Raw genomic sequence first — 22,235 nt, forward strand, 5'->3', positions numbered from 1 at the left:
GCTTCCTGGCTGTGTGAGACTTGACCCTTTCTCCACTTGGGCAAGTTTTCCTATTCAGAAATAGAACATTATTCCCGTGGTCAAACATGCGAAACATCCCCAACAGCCTCCATTTGCAACCCCTCATGCCAGCTAAAACTGAGCTAACACTGTACAGTCCCAACACCTTGCAACGATAGGCTCAATCCATTGACAGTAAATGCACAACAGTCAAAAACTTGCATAAAATGTAAATACTGAGTAGGTGTTGAACTGATGAGTCGACCAGTCCACAAGTCAACTTTACTACTCCACATAGACTTTAAAAGCTTGAAGTTGATTAATCAAGCGTTTTTGGCATCTCGTTTTCTAATCTGCTGATTTACAGAGTACTATCGACTCGCCTGTCTGCTACTGTCGTCAGACACTCTGTGAGACAGCGAAATGTCAGGCCAACAAGGCGACAGAGTCTTTATACGTCCACGGGTTTGAGAGTATGAAAATGAACTGGTTAACATCGTGACACTTGTCGCTTTCCAACACTGTGTCATAACATTTGTCGTAGTATGGCATATGCTATACAGCCGAACTATGGTGTGCTACAAGTATCTGGAAATATTATACCAAACAAGAGATCGCTAGCGCATTCATTTGCAAAATCTGCAAGTCTATCCTCAAATGCAATAAAAGCACAAGTGAAATAGAAACACAAATATACTTAATTACTATTTGGACACTTGTTACGATCTTTCAACACGCTATGCTATGGAACACAAGATTAATACTGTCTACTAATTAAAACATTGAGCGTAATGGGGATTTGGATTTTTAATAATTTGTTTTTATTTGTTTCTGTATAGGTCCATTGAAATATGTCACAGTGAAACTGGTCCGTGGTGCAAAAAAAGGTTGGGGACTGCTGTAATGTGCTGAAAAATATCAGTGACATCATCGATTAACTTCACATTGTAGTCGACTACAAAAAATCTTTAGTTGGTTAACCCCTCTTCTGACTCATGCCTGCAATCTGCTCAGCCATGCTGCTACCTAAGTTTACTAGAATGAGAAAATATTTTAATACTACTAACTAGTCTTTCAATTTCAATCTAATGAGATCTTATCCAAGGAACTTTACCTTTACAAAGGCAATATTGTTTAATTGACATTGTCATAGAAGTATCGCTTGAAACATCTATTATTATTCTAAACAGTTAATTAGCTACATGAGAGTGACATACTGTAATATTAGAGACCACTGTGCGCAGTACAACACTGCAAATTATAAGCACAACACTAAACACATAAACCTCTCTAACATTGTGTCAAGCTAAGTGTTGTTGTCTTGGTAAAAATAGAATAGTTGATACTGTACAGCTTTTTCAGGTGTATCTTACCAAATGTCCCATGAGTGCATGCTATCCTGCCTTTAAAATACTTCAGCTTCTCCCTAATGGCAATATATAATATTTTCTCATTCAATAGTGTAACTCCGATTTGCTACAATTTAAATGTTAGTATTGGTTTCACATGAGGGTATAACATCATTTTCAAGCACAGGCGCTGGATGATTTGCTCTCCATATTAACTCTGCAGCGTGAAGGCTCTGCAATGAAGATGAGATGTTATTTTTGGGCAGGTTATTGTCCCGGCATTACTGCAACCTCCACTCTGTGGGCGGCATGGCTGGTGGTGGTGTTCGGGGCCCGCGCTGCTGATGTGCCAACGTATTGCAGGCACGCTGGCAGGATGCGATGTGCATCACAGCCGCGAAGACGGGATGACAAACGGGAGTAAGAAAAAAAGCCCCACTAATGAGGGCGAGTGGTGGACGAGGCAAAGCTGATCAAATGGGATCAGCCTGCCAGGAAATGCTGAAGCAAGGTTCAGAGACAGGTCAGCCGGTCCTGGAGCTTTGCCACGAGACCGATAGGGCTGCCTGCTGAAAGCAGAGAATTGACACATTTACATTCTTCTTAATCCCGGTGGGAACAAAGTAAGTGCTGAGTAAAATACAAACCCCAATTCCAATGAAGTTGGGACGTTGTGTTAAACATAAATAAAAACAGAATACAATGATTTCCAAATCTTGTTCAACCTATTTTTAATTGAATACACTACAAAGACAAGATATTAAATGTTCAAACTGATAAACTTTATTGTTTTTAGCAAATAATCATTAACTTAGAATTCTATGGCTGCAACACATTCCAAAAAAGCTGAGACAGGTGGCAAAAAAGTTTAGGAATCCTCATCAAACACCTGTTTGGAACATCCCACAGGTGAACAGGCTAATTAAGAACAGGTAGGTGCCATGACTGGGTATAAAAGGAGCTTCCCTGAATTGCTCAGTCATTCACAAGCAAAGAAGGGGCGAGGTTCACCTCTTTGTGAACAAGTGCGTAAGAAAATAGTCGAACAGTTTAATGACAATGTTTCTCAACGTACAATTGCAAGGAATTTAGGGATTTCATCATCTACGGTCCATAATATCATCAAAAGGTGCAGAGAATCTGGAGAAATCACTGGATGTAAGCGGCAAGGCCAAAAACCAACATTGAATGTCCGTGACCTTCGATCCCTCAGGCGGCACTGCATCAAAAACCGACATCAATGTGTAAAGGTATCACCACATGGGCTCAGGAACACTTCAGAAAACCAATGTCGCTAAATGCAGTTCGGCGCTACATCTGTAAGTGCAAATTGAAACTCTACTATGCAAAGCAAAGGCCATTTATCAACAACACCCAGAGACGCCGCCGGCTTCTCTGGGCCCGAGCGCTAAGATGGACTGAGGCAAAGTGGAAAAGTGTTCTGTGGTCCGACGAGTCCACATTTCAAATTGCTTTTGGAAATTGTGGACGTCGTGTCCTCCGGGCCAAAGAGGAAAAGAACCATCCGGACTATTATGGACGCAAAGTTCAAAAGCCAGCATCTGTGATCGTATGGGGCTGTGTTAGTGCCAATGGCATGGGTAACTTACACATCTGTGAAGGCACCATTAATGCTGAAAGGTACATACAGGTTTTGGAGAAACATATGCTGCCATCCAAGCCACGTCTTTTTCATGGACTCCCCTGCTTATTTCAGCAAGACAATGCCAAACCACAATCTGCACGTGTTACAACAGCGTGGCTTCGTACAGTAAAAGAGTGCGGATACTAGACTGGCCTGCCTGCAGTCCAGACCTGTCTCCCATTGAAAATGTGTGGGGCATTATGAAGCGTAAAATACGACAATGGAGACCCCGGACTGTAGAACAGCTGAAGCTGTACATCAAGCAAGAATGGGAAAGAATTCCACTTACAAAGCTTCAACAATTAGTGTCCTCAGTTCCCAAACGTTTATTGAATGACCCTGTCCCAGCTTTTTTGAAACGTGTCGTAGCCATAAAATTCCAAGTTAATGATTATTTGCTAAAAACAATTAATTTTATAATTTGAACATTAAATATATTGTCTTTGTAGTGTATTCAATTAAATATAGGTCGAACATGATTTGCAAATCATTGTATTCTGTTTTTATTCACGTTTAACACAAAGTCCCAACTTCATTGGAATTGGGGTTGTATGTCGTTTCAAGCCACAAAGGACAAAGGATTTATTTAGGGGATAAATGTCTTGTGTCATTTAAAAGACAGAGCATGGCCCATGATAGATCTCTTTAGAGATGATAATAAGGTTCATCTGCTAAAAGGGAAAATAAAAGCCACTTTGATACAATTGCATCAAACACAGCACCAAGCAAGTAGAGACATTTATCTGTGGGGTCTCCATCTGACAGGTCAACAATACCCCAGGAGATTCAACATTACATCCTTAATCTCATGCTTCAACTTTTGAAGCCAATTTGTAGCCAAATGTCCTTATGGTCCTCATAATCATATTCTAGTTTTTCATTCCAATAACAACTCTAAAAGAATCACTATAGATGATTGACATAATTGATTTAATTGTGTACTTACACTGTTCTGACAGTTTGGTTTTTTTTGCCATTTTTTTTTGTCATGTAGTGACACATTTGATTCGGTCGCCTGTTAATGGCATCATTTCCACTTTACACCCACTGGCTGCTAGTCACATAATTTTCTCTGCTACACGCTATATATTTCAACTCTAATAAAATGCATTCATTGGTAGCTTATTTAGATAATGATCCAGCATAATTTGCTATTTGAGAGGCTGTTCTCATGAGAATTATGTAGAATTTTGTTCAAAATATAATGCAGTTCAAACAAAGAAGAAAAAGTAAATAATAAATAAATTATTGCAGCCGGTCCACATTGCTTTTGGAGTGTGTTGTGGTAGGACGTTTTTGGGAAAGGTGACAATGCAGGTGTTTGTTCATGTGTTGAGAGGTCATCGTTTTGCATCTCAGCTCTGACCTTTATGTGGAGTTTGCATGTTCTCAATGTGCTTACATTGGCTTTTTTTTCAAGTTTTTTCCTCCCACGTTCCAAAAAGATGCATGTTAGGTTCATTGAAGACTCTAAATCGTCCATATATTTAAATGTGAATGTAAATGTTTTTCATGTAGATATAATGTACCCTGCAATTGGCTGGCGACCAAGTCCAAGGTCAGATGGGTTATGCCTAGATCAAACTACAGGATTTTAGCCTCGTTATTCGCCTGATTTGCTATTGTGGCCGATTTCCAGATCGTACCTGACACATTTTTGTCGGGAACAACACAACTTATTGTAGTGTAACATAATCCACGACCAATGATTTGACCCTATGATAGCCCTACAACACCAAAATGAAAAGTCGAGCATGTTTGATTTTTTTTGGCTATCTTCTGTGTAGTGTGACATATCAACGACAACTGTCTGACAGCGCACATTGACGTCAACCAGTACGATTGCGTATTGTGCCCGACACATTGCCTATGCACCAACAACAGTCAGGACCCGTCCCCACCACCTGAAGGCAGAGGGAGGCTACCTTCTGGTCCACCGGGATGAACCCCAATGTACAGGTGCCGAGCAATAAGTATACTCACACCTGCTCGGCGCCTCTCACCGTGCGCAACTCCAGAGAGGAAGAGAGTCAACCCCTCTCGAGAGGACTGGTACCAGAGCCCAAGCTGTGTGTGAAAGTGAGCCCGACTATGTCTAGTCGGAACTTGTCGACCTCACACACCAGCTTGGGCTCCTTCCCTGCCAGAGAGGTGACGTTCCACATCCCTAGAGCCAGCTTCTGTAGCCGGGGATCGGACCACCAACTTCCCCGCCTTCAGCCGGCGCCCAGCTTACACAGCACCCGACCCCCTTTGCCCCTCCCACATGTGGTGTGTCCATTGGAAGGGGAACTCACATTACCTTTTCGGGCTGTGCTCGGCCAGGCCCCATAGGTGCAGGCCCGGCCACCAGTCGCTCGCCATCAAGCCCCTCCTCCGGGTCTGGCTCGAGAGGGGGGCCCCTGTGAACCACGTCTGGGAAAGAGAAACCACGATTCAATTTTACTCGTCATAGGGGGTCTTTTAGCCGTGCTTTGTCTGGTCCCTCACCTAGGACCAGTTTGCCGTGGGTGACCCTGCCAGTGGTATAAAGCCCCAGACAACTTAATTCCTGGGATCATGGGACACGCAAACCCTCCACCACGATGCGGTGAGGGGTTCCAGGAAGGGTTGTGCGATAACCTTTAATGCAAAATATATATTTTTTCCCAATTATTTGATTAATCAATGGAATAATTGATAGAATAATCGATTCAAATATTCGATAGTGACAGCCCTCGTTTTGAGTACCATTTTAGCATGGGTAATTGTCATTTTAGGGCGAAAGGATTATATGCAGGCAACTGTTGTTCAGGGCATGTATCTTCTTATTCTTAAAATTGTATATACCTTGTAGACAGAGCTATGTAAACACAATATATGGTCTTTGACAACAAAGCTGACTTTGACATTGACTTGACCTTGAGTGTAGTTAACATTTTGTCAGCTTTCTCAGTCGTGATCACTCTTTTTATGAGTAAGACCAACCTGGAAATGCTCTGCTAATAAAGACCCAATTTTTTCCTATTAAAAAAAAACTTCGACTTTCACTCATTTTCAAATGGTCAGTTTTACCATTTGATTTCAGTGCTTAATTAGTTACAGCGAGGCAGTGTGAAGTGTGATATTGGCTCATATCCCCTTTGAGCTGGCCTGTAAGTCCTGTGTGCAGCGTGGTGTGTCACCTCCAGCGCTGACTGGTGGCACAGTGATGTGGCAGATAACACATCGGGCTGCGGGTGAAATGAGACAAGCTTTATTTTTTTGTGCCCTGCTGTGCATATTGATGAGGCCAACCCACAATACAACAACAACATAAGAGGAATAGATGCTGCTGAAATAATGTGTTCTTTCATGAGGCATGTGTTGTTAAATTGACTTCAATTTTACACAGTCACGGAATATTTTGTAAATACTGTATATCAGTATCCTGGCAGTACTTATTGTCATATCCATCCATCCATCCAATTTCTTTACCGCTTATCCTCACTAGGTTCGCGGGCTGCTGGAGCCTATCCCAGCTATCCTCGGGCGGAAGGCGGGGTACACCCTGAACCGGTCGCCAGCCAATCGCAGGGCACATAGAAACAAACAACCATTCGCACTCACATTCACACCTACGGGCAATTAAGAGTCTTCAATCAACCTACCACGCATGTTTTTGGGTTGTGGGAGGAAACCGGAGTGCCCGGAGAAAACCCACCCAGGCACTGGGAGAACATGCAAACTCCACACAGGCGGGGCTGGGTTTTGAACCCCGGTCCCCAGAACTGTGAGGCAGATGTGCTAACCAGTCGCTCACCGTGCCGGCTATTATAATATCAATAACAAAAAATAGTGAGGGCACAGCTCAGAAATCAACCACCCTCTGCCTTGTGAGTTCAGCCATGCTTATAAATGTTCAAATTTCTTTAGTGAATGTTGCATTGTGTAATGACCTTGAAAGGTCCAAGCACATATTTTCTTCTTTTTAAAAAGAAATAGATGTTTACAAAGCAAACAGATATTGAACTAGCTGTACTTACTCACTACTTCTTATTTTACTTCACTTTGAAACCCAATGTGCACCCTTAAATCAGCTACTGTAAATACTCACACAGGCCTCATAATAGGTTTAGTAGTAGTAGTTGTAGTAGTAGTAGTAATAGTAGTAGTAGTAGAGCTAGTGGTAGTATAAGTACCAATTGTAGCTCTAATATACAGTATAGCGTACCCCAAAATGTGTCTATGTACATAGAGTTTATTATTATTATTAGTAGTAGTAGTATTAGTAGAAGTGGTGGTGCAGTTTTACAACACTGCCATGTATAAAATAGTCCAGTGAATTAAAAATAATTATGGAATTGTCCAATTAATTAATTAATTGAGTAATTAATTAATTGATTGTCCAATCAAAAGCAGGCAGTATTATCTTCTGTGCTGCATTGTCTTATGTACTGTACTGTAAGTTGTTTTAGATCACATTACACTGTACATTGTGCAAGTGTATCTAATGTTGTGTCCAATGAGAGTGTGTGTGTGTGTGTGTGTGCGTGTGTGTGTGTGTGTTTGTGTGTGTGTGTGCGTGTGCGTGTGTGTCTGTGTGTGTGCGTGCGTGCTGTGTGGTTTACCATTGTCATTTACAGCACATTTGCACGCTTTATGCTTTCTTTTTACTGCGTGAGAATAGAATAAGGTAATTCACTCGTCAGTGTAATATATAATACTCTATATACAGTATATACCAGTGATTACCAAGCACTGTGCTGCGGCACATTAGTGTTCCATGAGAGACTATCAGGTTTGCGGCAGGAAATTATCCAATTTCACTTAATTGGTTCCAAAAATTAGTTTTTAATAAAAATAATATATATCTTTGTTCATCTGTCTATGCCAGTGACGTAGAATATAGCAAGAGGCAGAGCAATTAAATGTTCCTCCACTAGATAACAGAAGGTACATAATTAACCTCGGTATCCGTGATTCGTACAACAGAATAAGTCATGGCACACACACACACACACACACACACACACTGAAAAAGTACATTTGTGTTTCAATTGAGGCAGTATCATCCTCATCCCGTCATCATTTTCCAGAGATACGAGCCATCACTCTGCCATTTTTTCCCTTTGAGATACGAGCACTAAATGGTGTCAAAAAACTCAACTCACTTCACAGGCAGCAGTTGAGCAGATAGTGAACAACTCTTCAAAAAGAGGCTTTAAGCTGTCACGTGGCACTCTCAATTGATGTTTACTGTCAAACTGAACATAAAACAAAGAGAGTTACGCCTTGTGTATATAAAACAACCACATCACCTTTGCCTTACGAAAGTCCACGAGCTTAATTCAAGCAAACCATGGAAAAACGCTATAGACAGCCTAATGAATAGCATTGGGGTCTCAGTGTTACAATACTTGGATATTTGAACATAAACGGTGGAGTAACACATGCAGACAGAGAATATAACAATACTCACAGGCATATATTCTTTACCCTTTCTTTTAATGGGAAAATATTATTTCAGTTCGTGTTTTGAGTTAATCAGCGTAACGATTTCAAGGCACCACTTGTGAAATTTTAGTTTGGTGTCGTGAATTTTTTTCTAATGTAAAATTATGTGGCTTGGCTCAATGAAGGTTGGGAAAGACAATGGAAAACTGTATAATGGATGGATTTTTTGAGCCATAGGAATGTTAAGTGTTCAGATTTTGTGAATCTTTGAGCAAGCCAAAATGTGGTCTGGATGGTATCCTTGCGATTCTAAGCATGTGTTTGTGTTGTATTCATTGCTTTATTTATTGATGAGTAATATCTCAACTTTTGGGCCGGACGGATTGCCTTGCGCAGCTGTCACCTCACCACGGCATCTCTCTCATTTATCAGGTGGTCTACAAGAATAATGAATTCCGACTGGAGCTGTCACGGCTGGCTGAACAGCGGGACCCAAAAATAAGTATCCATGGCGACTTGATGTTCAGCTGCGAGAGCGTGGAGGCCCTGGAGCCGGTCACCTTTGACACGCCGTCTGCCTACCTGACACTGCCCAGGTGGAACACAAAGAAGACAGGCACCATATCGCTGGACTTTCGCACCACGGAGCCCAGCGGTCTGCTGCTGTTCAGCCACGGCAGCCTGCTGGGAGCGCTGCCTGGGAGCAAGCCTCGTGCCGACTTCTTTGCCATAGAGCTGCTGGATGGTTTCCTCTACCTTGTCATGGATATGGGCTCTGGCAGCATCAAAATGAAAGCCAGCAACAAGAGGCTTGATGACGGCCAGTGGTGCCATGTGGACTTTCAGAGGAAAGGCCGCAATGGTAAGGGGAAAAATTAATAATGTGTATGTGAGGAGGCAGGAGAGGCTCTCTGTCTGCTTCTGTTATTGTGTTTCTCTGCTCTTAGCTGGCCCATACAAAGATTTCCAAGCTGTGAAGTCACCATATGCCAGCTCGGATACAGTCACCGCGCCGTGTCCTTGCCATTTTTTCCCTACTGCAGTGAAACATGCATGCATATGCAGTCGGACTTTTAATTACAGTGATATTTTTAGCTGCCATAATCTGTTTGACATTTTTTGTCTAATAATTTTACAAATGGCAAATTTAACAGTTCCCCATATTAAACGGGGTGATGTGCAATTTGCATCTGCCTCTCTCTCTCTCTCTCTCTCTCTCTCTCTCTCTCTCGATATATATATATATATATACAGTGGGTACGGAAAGTATTCAGACCCCCTTAAAATTTTCACTCTTTTGTTATATTGCAGCCATTTGCTAAAATCATTTAAGTTCATTTTTTCTACATTAATGTACACGCAGCACCCCATATTGACAGGAAAAACCTTTTTATTGTTGAAATTTTTGCAGATTTATTAAAAAAGAAAAACTGAAATATCACACAGCCATAAGTATTCAGACCCTTTGCTCAGTATTTAGTAGAAGCACCCTTTTTAGCTAATCCAGCCATGTGTCTTTTTGGGAATGATGCAACAGGTTTTTCACACCTGGATTTGGGGATCATCTGCCATTCCTCCTTGCAGATCCTCTCCAGTTCTGTCAGGTTGGATGAAGAACGTCGGTGCGCAGCCATTCTCAGGTCTTTCCAGAGATGCTCAATTGGGTCAAGGCTCTGTCTGGGCCATTCAAAAACAGTCACGGAGTTGTTCTGAAGCCACTCCTTCAGTATTTTACCTGTGTGCTTAGGGTCATTGTCTTTTTTGAAGGTGAACCTTCGGCCCAGTCTGAGGTTCTGAGCACTCTGGAGAAGGTTTTTGTCCAGGATATCCCTGTACTTGGCCGAATTCATCTTTTCTTCGATTGCAACCAGTCGTCCTGTCCCTGCAGCTGAAAAACACTCCCGCAGCATGATGCTGCCACCACCATGCTTCACTGTTGCGACTGTATTGGACAGGTGATGAGCAGTGCCTGGTTTTCTCCACACATGCCACTTAGAATTAAGGCCAACAATTTATATCTTGGTCTCATCAGACCAGAGTATCTTATTTCTCACCATCTTTGAGTCCTTCAGGTGTTTTTAGCAAACTCCATGCAGGCTTTCATGTGTCTTGCACTGAGAAGATGCTTCCCTCGGGCCACTCTGCCATAAAACCCCGACTGGTGGAGGGCTGCAGTGATGGTTGACTTTCTAGAACTTTCGCCCATCTCCCGACTGCATCTCTGCTCTTCAGGCAGTTCCTTTGGCCTCATGATTCTCATTTGCTCTGACATGCACTTTGAGCTGTAAGGTCAGGTGTGTGGCTTTCCTCATCCAGTCCAATCAGTATAATCAAACACAACCCGAGTTAAATATATGTGTCACGGCAAAGGGTCTGAATACTTATGGCTGTGTGATATTTCAGTTTTGCGTTTTTAATAAATCAGCAGAAATTTCGACAATTATTTTTTTTTCTGTCAATATGGTGTGCTGTGAGAGAATAAGAATACCCCGCTTCTGTCAAAATGATGGATGGCCTATGATGTCACCAGCTGGCAGCGTGCCAGCGCACATGTGGAATGACGTCACATCAGCTCAAAACAAAATGACAAAATGATGGATTGCCTATGACGTCACCAGCTGGCAGCGTGCCAGCGCACGTGCGCAATAACGTCACACCCAGTCAAAACAAAATGACGTCACCTTCCGGGCCACATGTCCCCAATGACGTCACATCCGGTAAAAATAAAACGATGTCACATCCGGTAAAAATAAAACGATGTCACATCCGGTGAAAACAACATAACACCATATCCGGTCAAAACAAAATGACGTTGCATCCGGTCAAAACAAAAGGACGTCACATCCGGTAAAAACAAAGTGAGAACATGTTTCCTGGCATTTTTGTCACATGACATAATGTTGGGGGACATCTGTAGAAACAAAGGAAATTACCTGTGAATATGATCCCTTCCAGCCCCGTCCCGCGTCGGTGGTGGGTGTGACCGCGCCCCACGGCTTTTAGCAAGGCAGCTGCAAAGAATGAGGTCATCACGTGACTTGTGCACGTGACATGGGATGTCTGAGATGTTACGGGCCATTTCCAGAGGTCACACAGCATTGGCAAAGAATGGGGATACTCACGTGACTTGTACACGTGACATGGGGTGTCTGAGATGTTTGAGCGTCATGTCCAGTGGTCACAACCCCGCACCTGTAGAGAATGGGACACTCACGTGGCTTCAGCAGGTGACATGGGGTGTCTGAGACGTTAGAAGATCTGAAAAAAAAATTTATTTAGCCAAGAACATGTGTTTTCTCTGCCCAATGGGTTGTGCGAAACGCTGAGCAAATTTTGTGCAAATGGGAACAAGCCCAGACATGTTCTCAAGGTTCTTATCAAAAAACATGTCCAGGTGTAAACCATAAACATGTCCGTTTTACATTTTGTGTGGGAGTTTCCGAGGCGAAAACATGTCTAGACATGTTTTTTCAAGGACATCCTCTCATTTTCAAGGCTCTTATCAAAAACAAGCGCAGGTGTAAAGCATTATGTGATGAACATTAATACATCTAAACCATAAACATGTCAGTTTTACATTTCGTGTGGGAGTTTCCGAGACTCTGATCAAAAAACAATCTGAAGTGCCCTATGTGATAAGAAAATTATAGGTGTGTAGAAAATCAATATCAATTAGGTATATATGGCTTGCTTACACATGGCATGCTGAAATATGGCCTTCATGAAAACAAGTTGCGACATCTCTGCCCGTATTCTAAATAGTTGATGCACGTTTAGACCATGGAATCGTCTTTTGACTCTTATGATGTCATACTCATAAACTCAAACATCTTCAGAATCATCTGACCTATCTATATTTTAATTGTCAAGAACATGTCTGGAAATATCTCTCAAGGTTACACTTCTGTAATGTACATTTCCGCCAAGGGAGGAAGATATGATCAAGGTCAAACTGTACTTTCATCTCTGTCATCTTTTTAGACAAAGTTCAGAGATCCTGAGTACTGCTGTTTGTGAAATTAAAAAAGACACTTGCTTCATGAAAATAAACTATAATTTAAACTCTGTAATGTATCTTAACTAGATACCTCAAACATCTTGTTCCTATACGGTACAACATTTTACAATAGAAAACGAGAAGACTCCTGGATCACGCATACACATACAAAAGGAGACCCCCGTCCTAACAGAGTGAAGATAGTTGGATGAATCCCAAAAGATACATCGTTTCAGGCATGTTTTCGAAAAACGAAAACATGTCTGGGCATGTTTTTTGATCAGTCTCGGAAACTCCCACGCGAAATGTAAAACTGACATGTTTATGGTTTACACCTGGACATGTTTTTTGATAAGAACCTTGAGAACATGTCTGGGCTTGTTCCCATTTGCACAAAAGGGGATTTCCCAGGCTGATGTTCCGCTCAGCGTTTCGCACAAACCATTGGTCAGAGAAAACACATGTTCTTGGCTAAATACTATTTTTTCAGATCTTCTAACATCTCAGAAACCCCATGTCACCTGCTGAAGCCACGTGAGTGTCTCATTCTCTACAGGTGCGGGGTTGTAACGTCTGGACATGACCCTCAAACATCTCACACACCCCATGTCATGTGTACAAGTCACGTTGAGTATCCCCATTCTTTGCCAATGCTCTGTGACCTCTGGACATGACCACTAACATCTCAAACATCCCATGTCACGTGCACAAGTCACGTGATGACCTCATTTTTTGCAAGCCGTGGGGCTCGGTCACACCCAACCTTCGACGCGTGACGGGGCCGGAAGGGATCATATTCGCAGGTATGATCATAAATGACCTTTTTTGGTGCCGATATGACACCTAATGATTTCCTTTGTTCATACAGATGACCCCCAACATGATGTTATGTGACAAAAACGCCAGGAAACATGATCTCACTTTGTTTTCACCGGATGTGACGTCATTTTGTTTTGACCGGATGTGCCATCGTTTTGTTTTTACCAGATGTGACGTTATTGGGGACACGTGGCCCGGAAGTTGACGTCATTTTGTGTTTGACCCGATGTGACATCATTGGCGCACCGGATGTGCCGTCATTGCGAATGTGTGCTGGGACGCTGCCAACTGATGACGTCATAGGCCATCCATCATTTTGACAGAAGCGGGTATTCTTAGTCTCTGCTGTGTGTACAATAATGAGGAAAAAAAAGAACTTAAATGATTTTAACAAATGGCTGCAATATAACAAAGAGTGAAAAATGTACGGGGGTCTGAAAACTTTCCGTACCCAGTGTGTGTGGCGTGTGTGTGTATTATATATATATATATACAATTTCTCATATCATTAGGACACCTGCATGAACCTAATGAGATCCAATACAAAAGCTGTAACAAAACTTCTCACTTTACAAAGGGATAATCACCACCAAAGCTCTTAACCTTTGTCAACTGAATACCTAAAAGGATGAAAAGGTGTATCCACATCCACAAGGTTTTCTTCATTTGGGCATGTGGATACACCTTTTCATTCAGGTGACAGAGCTATAACAAAAGCGCAAACAGGACGATTCAATTTAGTTTGTAACTTGACAGCATCTGACCTGCATCCTCCGAGGAAATGTTATTCAAATTGGATGCGATTGGGTAGAATCTATATTTTTTTGTGGATGTGTGGATTATCATCAAAAATCAGTGTCAATAACCTTAAACGAATATCTACCCATAATATATGCTTCCTGGCATGGGTAATAACGCAACCTGTAAAAATTGAGTCTCGACATAGGAGTAAACATTCTGCCTAAATAAAGACAATACAATGCTCAGTTTTGAACCTGTCACTGAAGGGTATTTATTTGATATGTTAGTTTTAGTGGTTGTCATCTCGTAATTTTCAGTGGTGTAGAACTGCAGTGTATTACTGTATATACTAAGAGTTGTGTCTTGTATTTTTCACACCTTACAGAGTTAAATTAGGCAACCAAAATATGTGCAACTGCTCTCAGTATGATGCAGTAAAATGGTATACCACTACAATCCACAACCACAATAATAAACTACTGTATTAACTATTATTTATTTATTTATTTTTATTTATTTATTTATTGTTGTTAAATTAATAGCTCTCTGACAAATTCAATCAAAATTGAGCATTATCTTTGTAGAGGCAGAAGTATTGGCCTATAAAGTGTACATGCTATTGTCATACAGCAGTGATTCCCAACCATCGTGTGCCGTGATAGTTCATTAGGTGTGATGTGGGAAATTATCCCATGTCACTTAATATTTTTTCATTAAATATAAATTTTTGTACAAAAATGAGCATTTATTTACTATAAATAATGTATATTTGTTTATCTATCTAGGCCAGTGAGATATAGTGACAGGCAGAACTATTAAATGTTCTTCCAGTATTTATCCACTCACTAAGGTAAAATTATCCTCTTTATCCCCTTGTTGTCATTCATACAGCAGAATAATAGCTTTGTGTAAAAAAAAAAAAAAACGAGCCCAGATTTCACAATAAGTAAATTTGTGCTAAAATTGAGACAAGGTCATTCTATGTGTGTGTATGTGAAAATATACTGTATATACAGTATGTATGTATGTATTTCTCACTGCTTCCAATTCAGTCAAATTCCAAATATAATCATTACAACTTCATCACGTCTGAGAGGAATATTTAATGTGGATCCTCTTGAGGCCTGGAAGAACAGTTTCTTTATTTACACTTGAGAAAAAAGAGCAAAGACGAGTGCCCACTTCCTCAATCCCACGTTTCTTTCTTGCTTACCGCAGCCCACACACACCTGTCGTTATTTCCCACATGTAAAATGTTGCATAAGTGCAGGTTGACTCACCCGCTGTGGTTCCGTCCCTGCAGGCTTTATTTCGGTGAACAGCAAGAGCATCCCGTTTTCTGCCAACGAGGGCAGCGAGATCCTTGACCTGAACGGGGACATATATCTGGGGGGTCTTCCCGACGACCGCCAAGGTCTGATGCTCCCTCCAGAGGTGTGGACCGCCTCCCTGGGCCTCGGATATGTGGGCTGCGTCCGGGACCTCTTTATTGACGGCCAGAGCCGCAACCTGTGGAGACTGAGCGAGGTTCAGGGCGCCGCGGGCGTCAGCAGCCTGTGCACCAGGGAGACTCATGTCAGGTGTGGCCGAGACACGTGTGCCAATGGCGGGCACTGCAAGGAGGGGTGGAACCGACACATTTGCGACTGTAATGGCACGGGCTACCTGGGGCCCAACTGTGAGAAAGGTATGAGCCTCTGAGAGAGGATGCATGGATGGATGAATAAGTAAGCAAAAAATACCGCTACAAAGCTTTTATCACACTTTGAAGTCTATTTTATTCATCACTCAGCTGGAAAGTGACATTAAATAAATATGTACAGGAAAAAAGACCATTGCTTAAAACCTAGGAGTCCCATATAGTAAAACATTTCTATGTAGAGAAAAATAATCTATACGAGCATTGTAGCTGACTTTGTTGATTTCTGGTCATCTGATCATGTGAGCTGCCTCACAGCTCAGAGGTTCTGGGTTAGAATCTCTGTTCTGGTGTTCCTGTGTGAAGTTTATATTTTCTTCCCGTGCTTGCGTGGGTTTTCTTTGTGTACTCCGGCTTCCTCCCACATTTCAAAAACCTGCATGCTAGGTTATTTGAATACTCCAAATTGACCATAGGTGTAAATGCTTTTTTATCTATATGTGCCCGGCAACCAGTCAAGGGTTTACCGCATCTCTTGCCGAAAAAGATTCTCGTGCTGCATTTCAGAAAACGCGCAACTTGGAAATTTCAGACCAAGTCAGCATTTCCTATGCTGCATTCAAGACTTCTGAGAAGAAAAAAAGATATCCCACTTAGAGCTCACAAGTTCTGACATCAAACGATGTTTGTCAAATGTGAACACATTGTGTGTAGGTGTAGTGCTATATCTCTGCATGAAGTAATTTGTTCAACTTAAAATGTTTTAGGCTGCTAAAATATCCATCCATCCATTTTCTGAGCCGCTTCTCCTCACTAGGGTCGCGGGCGTGCTGGAGCCTATCCCAGCTATCATCGGGCAGAAGGCGGGGTACACCCTGAACTGGTTGCCAGCCAATCGCAGGGCACATAGGAACAAACAACCATTCGCACACACAGTCATGCCTACGGGCAATTTAGAGTCTCCAATGAATGCATGTTTTTTGGGATGTGGGAGGAAACCGGAGTGCCCGGAGAAAACCCATGCAGGCACGGGGAGAACATGCAAACTCCACACAGGCGGGGCCGGGGATTGAACCCGGGTCCTCAGAACTGTGAGGCTGACGCTCTAACCAGTCGGCCACCGTGCCGCCCTGCTAAAATATGTACTGTATATTGTATATGCAGTATGTCAGGACTGGCAACCGTCTACAAACAAGCATCTGCCTTTTTTTTTATTTTCATTTTTTTTATTTATTTATTTACTTATAGGTTGTCCGTGTCTATATGTGCCCTGCGACTGACTGGCGACCAGTTCAGGGTGTAGTCCGCCTTTCGCCCGAAGTCAGCTGGGATAGGCTCCAGCGTCCTGCGACCCTAACCAGGATAAGCGGTGTTGAAAATGGATGGATGGATATTTACTTTTTTATATATATGTGGACGACTGGTTAGAGCGTATGCCTCACATTTCTGAGGACCGGGGTTCAATCCCCGGTCCCGCCTGTGTGGAGTTTGCATGTTCTCTCCGTGCCTCCGTGGGTTTTCTCCGTGTACTCCGGTTTCCTCCCCCATCCCAAAAACACGCGTGGTAGGTTGATTGAAGACTCTAAATTGCCCGTAGGTGTGAATGTGAGTGCGAATGGTTGTTTGTTTGTATGTGCCCCGCGATTGACTGGCAAGGTGTACCCCGCCTCCTGCCTGATGATAGCTGGCATAGGCTCCAGCACGCCCGCGACCCTAGTGAGGATAAGCGGCTCAGAAAATGGATGAATGGATGGATGGATGTTTTACTGTATCTCCACTAATGTCAGATCTTGTAAGGACTGACTGGAATAATTCTACTTCCTAGCCTACTTCCAAGCAGTCTTAAATGCAGCATATGTGTTCATCTCAATAAAGAATACATAATATTGTAGAGATTTATTTTAGCACAGTGTTTTAGCACAAGGTTTGCCCATTCGTGGTTTCACTATTCACCAATTCACATACTCGTGGTTTGTTTCTGGTGAACCATTCCTCAGCTATTTGCTTAGAACTTCACCTATTTAAGTTATTTTTTATTTTATTCCTGTTTCTCTAACACTCTTGAGATCCCACAAGTTGGTGACATAGCTTAGGAACGTAATAATTGGTGTGAAGAAAGTATGTTGAAGTGATGCATCTCAACTGAGAGACAAGTTTTTATGTTGTCAGTTTAGCCTGTGTTGTTATTAGAAATTATTTAGAATCAAGACGAATGCTTTGAAAGAGGAGCGAGAAAGGTCATCAACGTTCAGTTTGTAAAACCATCTGTAAACAGTGGAGGAGGCTTACAATGCCATCTACTGTATTTCCCAAAATGCCGTCATTTCATCCCCTCCAAAGAGACACAATGATTTAGCCTCCAACAAATAATAAACAAGCGTTTATGGTTTCAACTATATCTATTTCTTAAGATGCTGAATTTGGGATTTCTGTTAGATGTAAGAAAAAATCAATTGTAAACATTGCAAAACAGTACTATGATGTTTCCTGCTCTGGTGGGACAGTTCTCCAGCTTGCACGTGACTGGAATGAGACCAAGTACATAGAAAATGGATGGACTTACTGTATGCTATAATTACACTAATGATTGTTGGTGCATTTGAATACAAAGTCTCTTTTGTTTGAATATGATTTTATTCCATTGTTTCAACTGGGGCAGCACGGTGGACGACTGGTTAGAGCGTCAGCCTCACAGTTCTGAGGACCGGGGTTCAATCCCCGCCTGTGTGGAGTTTGCATGTTCTCCCCGTGCCTGCGTGGGTTTTCTCCGGGCACTCTGGTTTCCTCCCACATCACAAAGACATGCATTAATTGGAGACTCTAAATTGCCCGTAGGTGTGACTGTGAGTGCGAATGGTTGTTTGTTTGTATGTGCCCTGCGATTGGCTGGCAACCAGTTCAGGGTGTACCCCGCCTCCTGCCCGATGACAGCTGGGATAGGCTCCAGCAGGCCCGCGACCCTAGTGAGGAGAAGCGGCTCAGAAAATGGATGGATGTTTCAACTAGAAAATTAATAGATTATTACTCTGAATTTGAACTTGTTTATTTATTATTAATACCACCACAATCAATCAAGGACATTGTAAATTGAATGCCATGCCTCTCCAATACAATATACAGTGCACCTCCCTAATTCATGTACTACTACATTATGTTAGGCAGCACGGTGGTCGACTGGTTAGAGCGTCAGCCTCACAGTTCTGTGGACCCGGGTTCAATCCCCGGCCCCGCCTGTGTGGAGTTTGCATGTTCTCCCCGTGCCCGCGTGGGTTTTCTCCAGGCACTCCGGTTTCCTCCCACATCCCAAAAACATGCGTGGTAGCTTGATGGAAGACTCTAAATTGCCCATAGTTTTGAATGTGAGTGCGAATGGTTGTTTGTTTCTATGTACCCTGCGATTGGCTGCCGACCAGTTCAGGGTGTACCCTGCCTCTCGCCCAAAGAGGGCTGGGATAGGCTCCACAGCATGCCCGTGACCCTAGAGAGGATAAGCGGTACAGAAAATGGATGTATGGATGGATGGTTATGTTATATTGGTAAAATCTACATTATGTTATATTGGTAAATCTACATGTACAAGGCGGTCCAGGCCACAGAGAAAGGGACAGATTATGGTTTATCAGATCCATTTACTGTATAACTAATTTGCAGTAAAGTTCCAGCTCTTGAGAGGTTTATTATAGAATGATAGGCCTTTGAGTGTTGCTTTACTGGCAAGAATCGCTCATTTTCAAGCAGATTGTTTCCTCACAAAGAGGTCAAAACACAGCAAGTGGTATGTGGGATGTATGGAAAAATCTCTCCTACACACCCAATCCTTTTGTAACATCGCTACATGATAACTTTGAGTCTGTCACAAATCTGATTGCTGCTGCATTAGCGCCCACTGTCTACAAATGCTCCAGGCTTTTTCTGCCATCTGCTGCAAAAGATGAAAACTGCAATTGTCAATTTAAATCATGGAGTAACACTGATAAGCTTTTAAAATGCAGGGTTGAAAATTCTACATTGCCCGCAGGTGTGAATGTGAAATGGTTGTTTGTTCATATGTGCCCTGCGATTGGCGAGCGACCAGTTCAGAGAGGATAAGCGGTACAGAAAATGGATGTATGGATGGATGGTTCATGTGAGTGCTGGAAATATGAATATTATATATTAATGTTGTATTTTAAGGGTTGAAAAGTGGAAATAAAATGCTTTCCCTGCAACGAAGAACCATTATTTAGTAACTTGTAGAACAGTTGAACTCAATGATTTCTCCCAGCCAATCAGCTGAAATGAAAAATAAGTAAAATACTCTAAAGAAATATGTGTTAAAATATATGATTATAGGTGCAGCACAGAGGGAATTGTGGTTAACTTGTCTGCCCCACATTTCTGAGGTTCGGTGCTGAAGCCTCAGACCTTCCTATGTGGAGTTGGCATGTTCTCCCCATGCTTGCATGGGTTTTCTCCGGATAACCCATCCCACATCCCAAAAACATGCATGTTAGATTAAGAGAAAAGTTTAAATTGTCCATAGCTGTGACTGTGAGTGTTAATGGTTGTTAGTCTACTGTATACTGTAGAGAAAATATCCCGCGATTGGCTGTCAATCAATCCAGGGTGTACCCCGCCTAAAGTCTGCGGGGATAGGCTCCAGCTAATGAGGACAAGAACTAGAGAAAATGAATGGATGAATGATATATGATTATTATGAAATAGTGAAACATTTTAAAAATAGAATATGAAAAGAATATCAAAAATATATCAGTACAGTATTACATATGTTTCTTTCTTAATATTCAAGTTTTCATTGGCATCATTACCTTTCATCAATTATTAGCTGGGAAAAATCACATGGCAAGGTGGCCTCCATTTTGACAAAATTTTGAAAATATGGTGCCTTGTCCCCTATACCAGTGATTCCCAATGACTCTGCCGCTGGATATTATCCAATTTCATGTAATTGTTCAGAAAATTATTATTTAGTTGAGTGTTTCTCAACAATTCTTACCCTGGGACGTACATTTTCCTATTGTCGCAGAGTCGCGACCCACATTTCCAAAAGTGAAGAACAAAAAAGAACATGAATTGTAGCACATTTTTAAACATAACACATGCTTAGATGTTCAAAGTGCCTTTCAGAGCACTTTATTAAAAAAGTGAGGATGAACTTGACATCTTGATGTACAAAAATCCATCCATCCATTTTCAACACCACTTATCCTGGTTAGGGTCACGGGAAGCTGGAGCCTATCCCAGCTGACTTCTGGCAAAAGGCGGACTACACCCTGAACTGGTCGCCAGTCAGTCACAGGGCACATATTGACACAGACAACCATTCACACTCACACCGTCACTGAGTGGGAACTGAACCCACACTAGCGGGACCAAAGTCAGGCAAGTGTACCACTACACCATCAGTGACTCTGTACAAAAATAAAATTAGTTTTCATAATTGCACAAAATGCCTCGAAATTTCACTCATCTTGGCACTGATCTTTTCTTTTTAGGAAAGTCACGATAATGTTATTTTCTAAATAAAAGTCAAGTCCGAACTGGGATACACTGAATATTTCACTGGACAGGAGGTCCTCATTTTTTTGCTTACAAACAGAATTAATGGCAGTCTATCACTAATCTACACCATCAATCTACAAGTCATAATAACATAAGATATTTGTATGAAAATCACTTGATAAATATAAACCAATCCAATGAAAAACAGTGTGCCATTAAAGAATGCCGGTTTTGTGACCACATATTCTTATGCCACTGCGCAAACTAATTCATTGTGCGCCATTCGTAACCTCAAACAATTGTCCATTGGTACCGTTTAGGACCCCTTGTAATTTTTTAGACCCACCCATTATGACCCACTTTTGGGTCTTTACCCACCAGTTGAGAATCACTTACTCCCAATAAAGTATCTTTATTTTATCTATGCCAGCTATGTTTAGTGACCAGCAGAACAATTAAATGATGGCAGAAGGTATGAATAAACTGAATCCATCCATCCATAGTGACATTTTTGTGTGGTGTGCTGTGAGATTTTTTTCCATTGTTGGGAAACACTGCTCTCAAGAACTAGACATCATTTCGTTTTGATTTATTGTGCTTTGTGGTTAAAGAGTTGTGTTTTCCACTGCACAGATGCCACAGTGGTGAGCTACGACAGCAGCATGTACCTGAAGGTGATGCTTCAGAGGACGCTGCACACGGAGGCTGAGGACGTGTCCCTGCGTTTCATGTCCCAGAGGGCCTTTGGGCTGCTGGTGGCGACCACGTCTCAGCAGTCAGCGGACACCCTGCGCGTGGAGCTGGACGCGGGCCGAGTCAAGCTGACGGTCAACTTGGGTAATGCCGCATCAGCAGATACGCTAGCAGATAATATCTCAGATGACCTTTTTGCAGAAAGAGTCACTGAGCCACTGATCTCTAGATATTAGTCCGCTGTCACTCTTTTCCATACCATCCTCGTACAATACAACTACAGTTGCTTTTAAAGAGATGCACATCCCTTTATTATATTTACTTCAAGTTAAAAAATACAAAGCATTCCAATCATTTAAAATAAAATGTTTTAGGAAAGAACTGTTGATAGAGATTACAGATTACATCATAATGTTTTCATAACTTGTCTATACA

At 42.0% G+C, this 22,235-nt stretch overlaps 1 protein-coding gene across 8 annotated transcripts in view; it reads left to right on the forward strand.

Moving 5' to 3' along the window:
• The window catches only part of LOC133467296 (neurexin-2-beta-like), a 199,488-nt gene that overhangs the window by 75,076 nt on the left and 102,177 nt on the right, over window positions 1–22,235 (forward strand). For all 8 annotated transcript variants that reach the window (XM_061752003.1, XM_061751997.1, XM_061752001.1 and 5 more), the window contains 3 exons: window positions 8,842–9,271; window positions 15,270–15,653; window positions 21,741–21,944. In XM_061752003.1, coding sequence (XP_061607987.1) covers window positions 8,842–9,271; window positions 15,270–15,653; window positions 21,741–21,944 — 1,018 coding nt within the window. The remainder of the gene's footprint in view (window positions 1–8,841; window positions 9,272–15,269; window positions 15,654–21,740; window positions 21,945–22,235) is intronic.

This window comes from Phyllopteryx taeniolatus, chromosome 17 (genome assembly GCF_024500385.1).
Source record: "Phyllopteryx taeniolatus isolate TA_2022b chromosome 17, UOR_Ptae_1.2, whole genome shotgun sequence".
In the NCBI taxonomy this organism is placed as follows: Eukaryota; Metazoa; Chordata; class Actinopteri; order Syngnathiformes; family Syngnathidae; genus Phyllopteryx; species Phyllopteryx taeniolatus.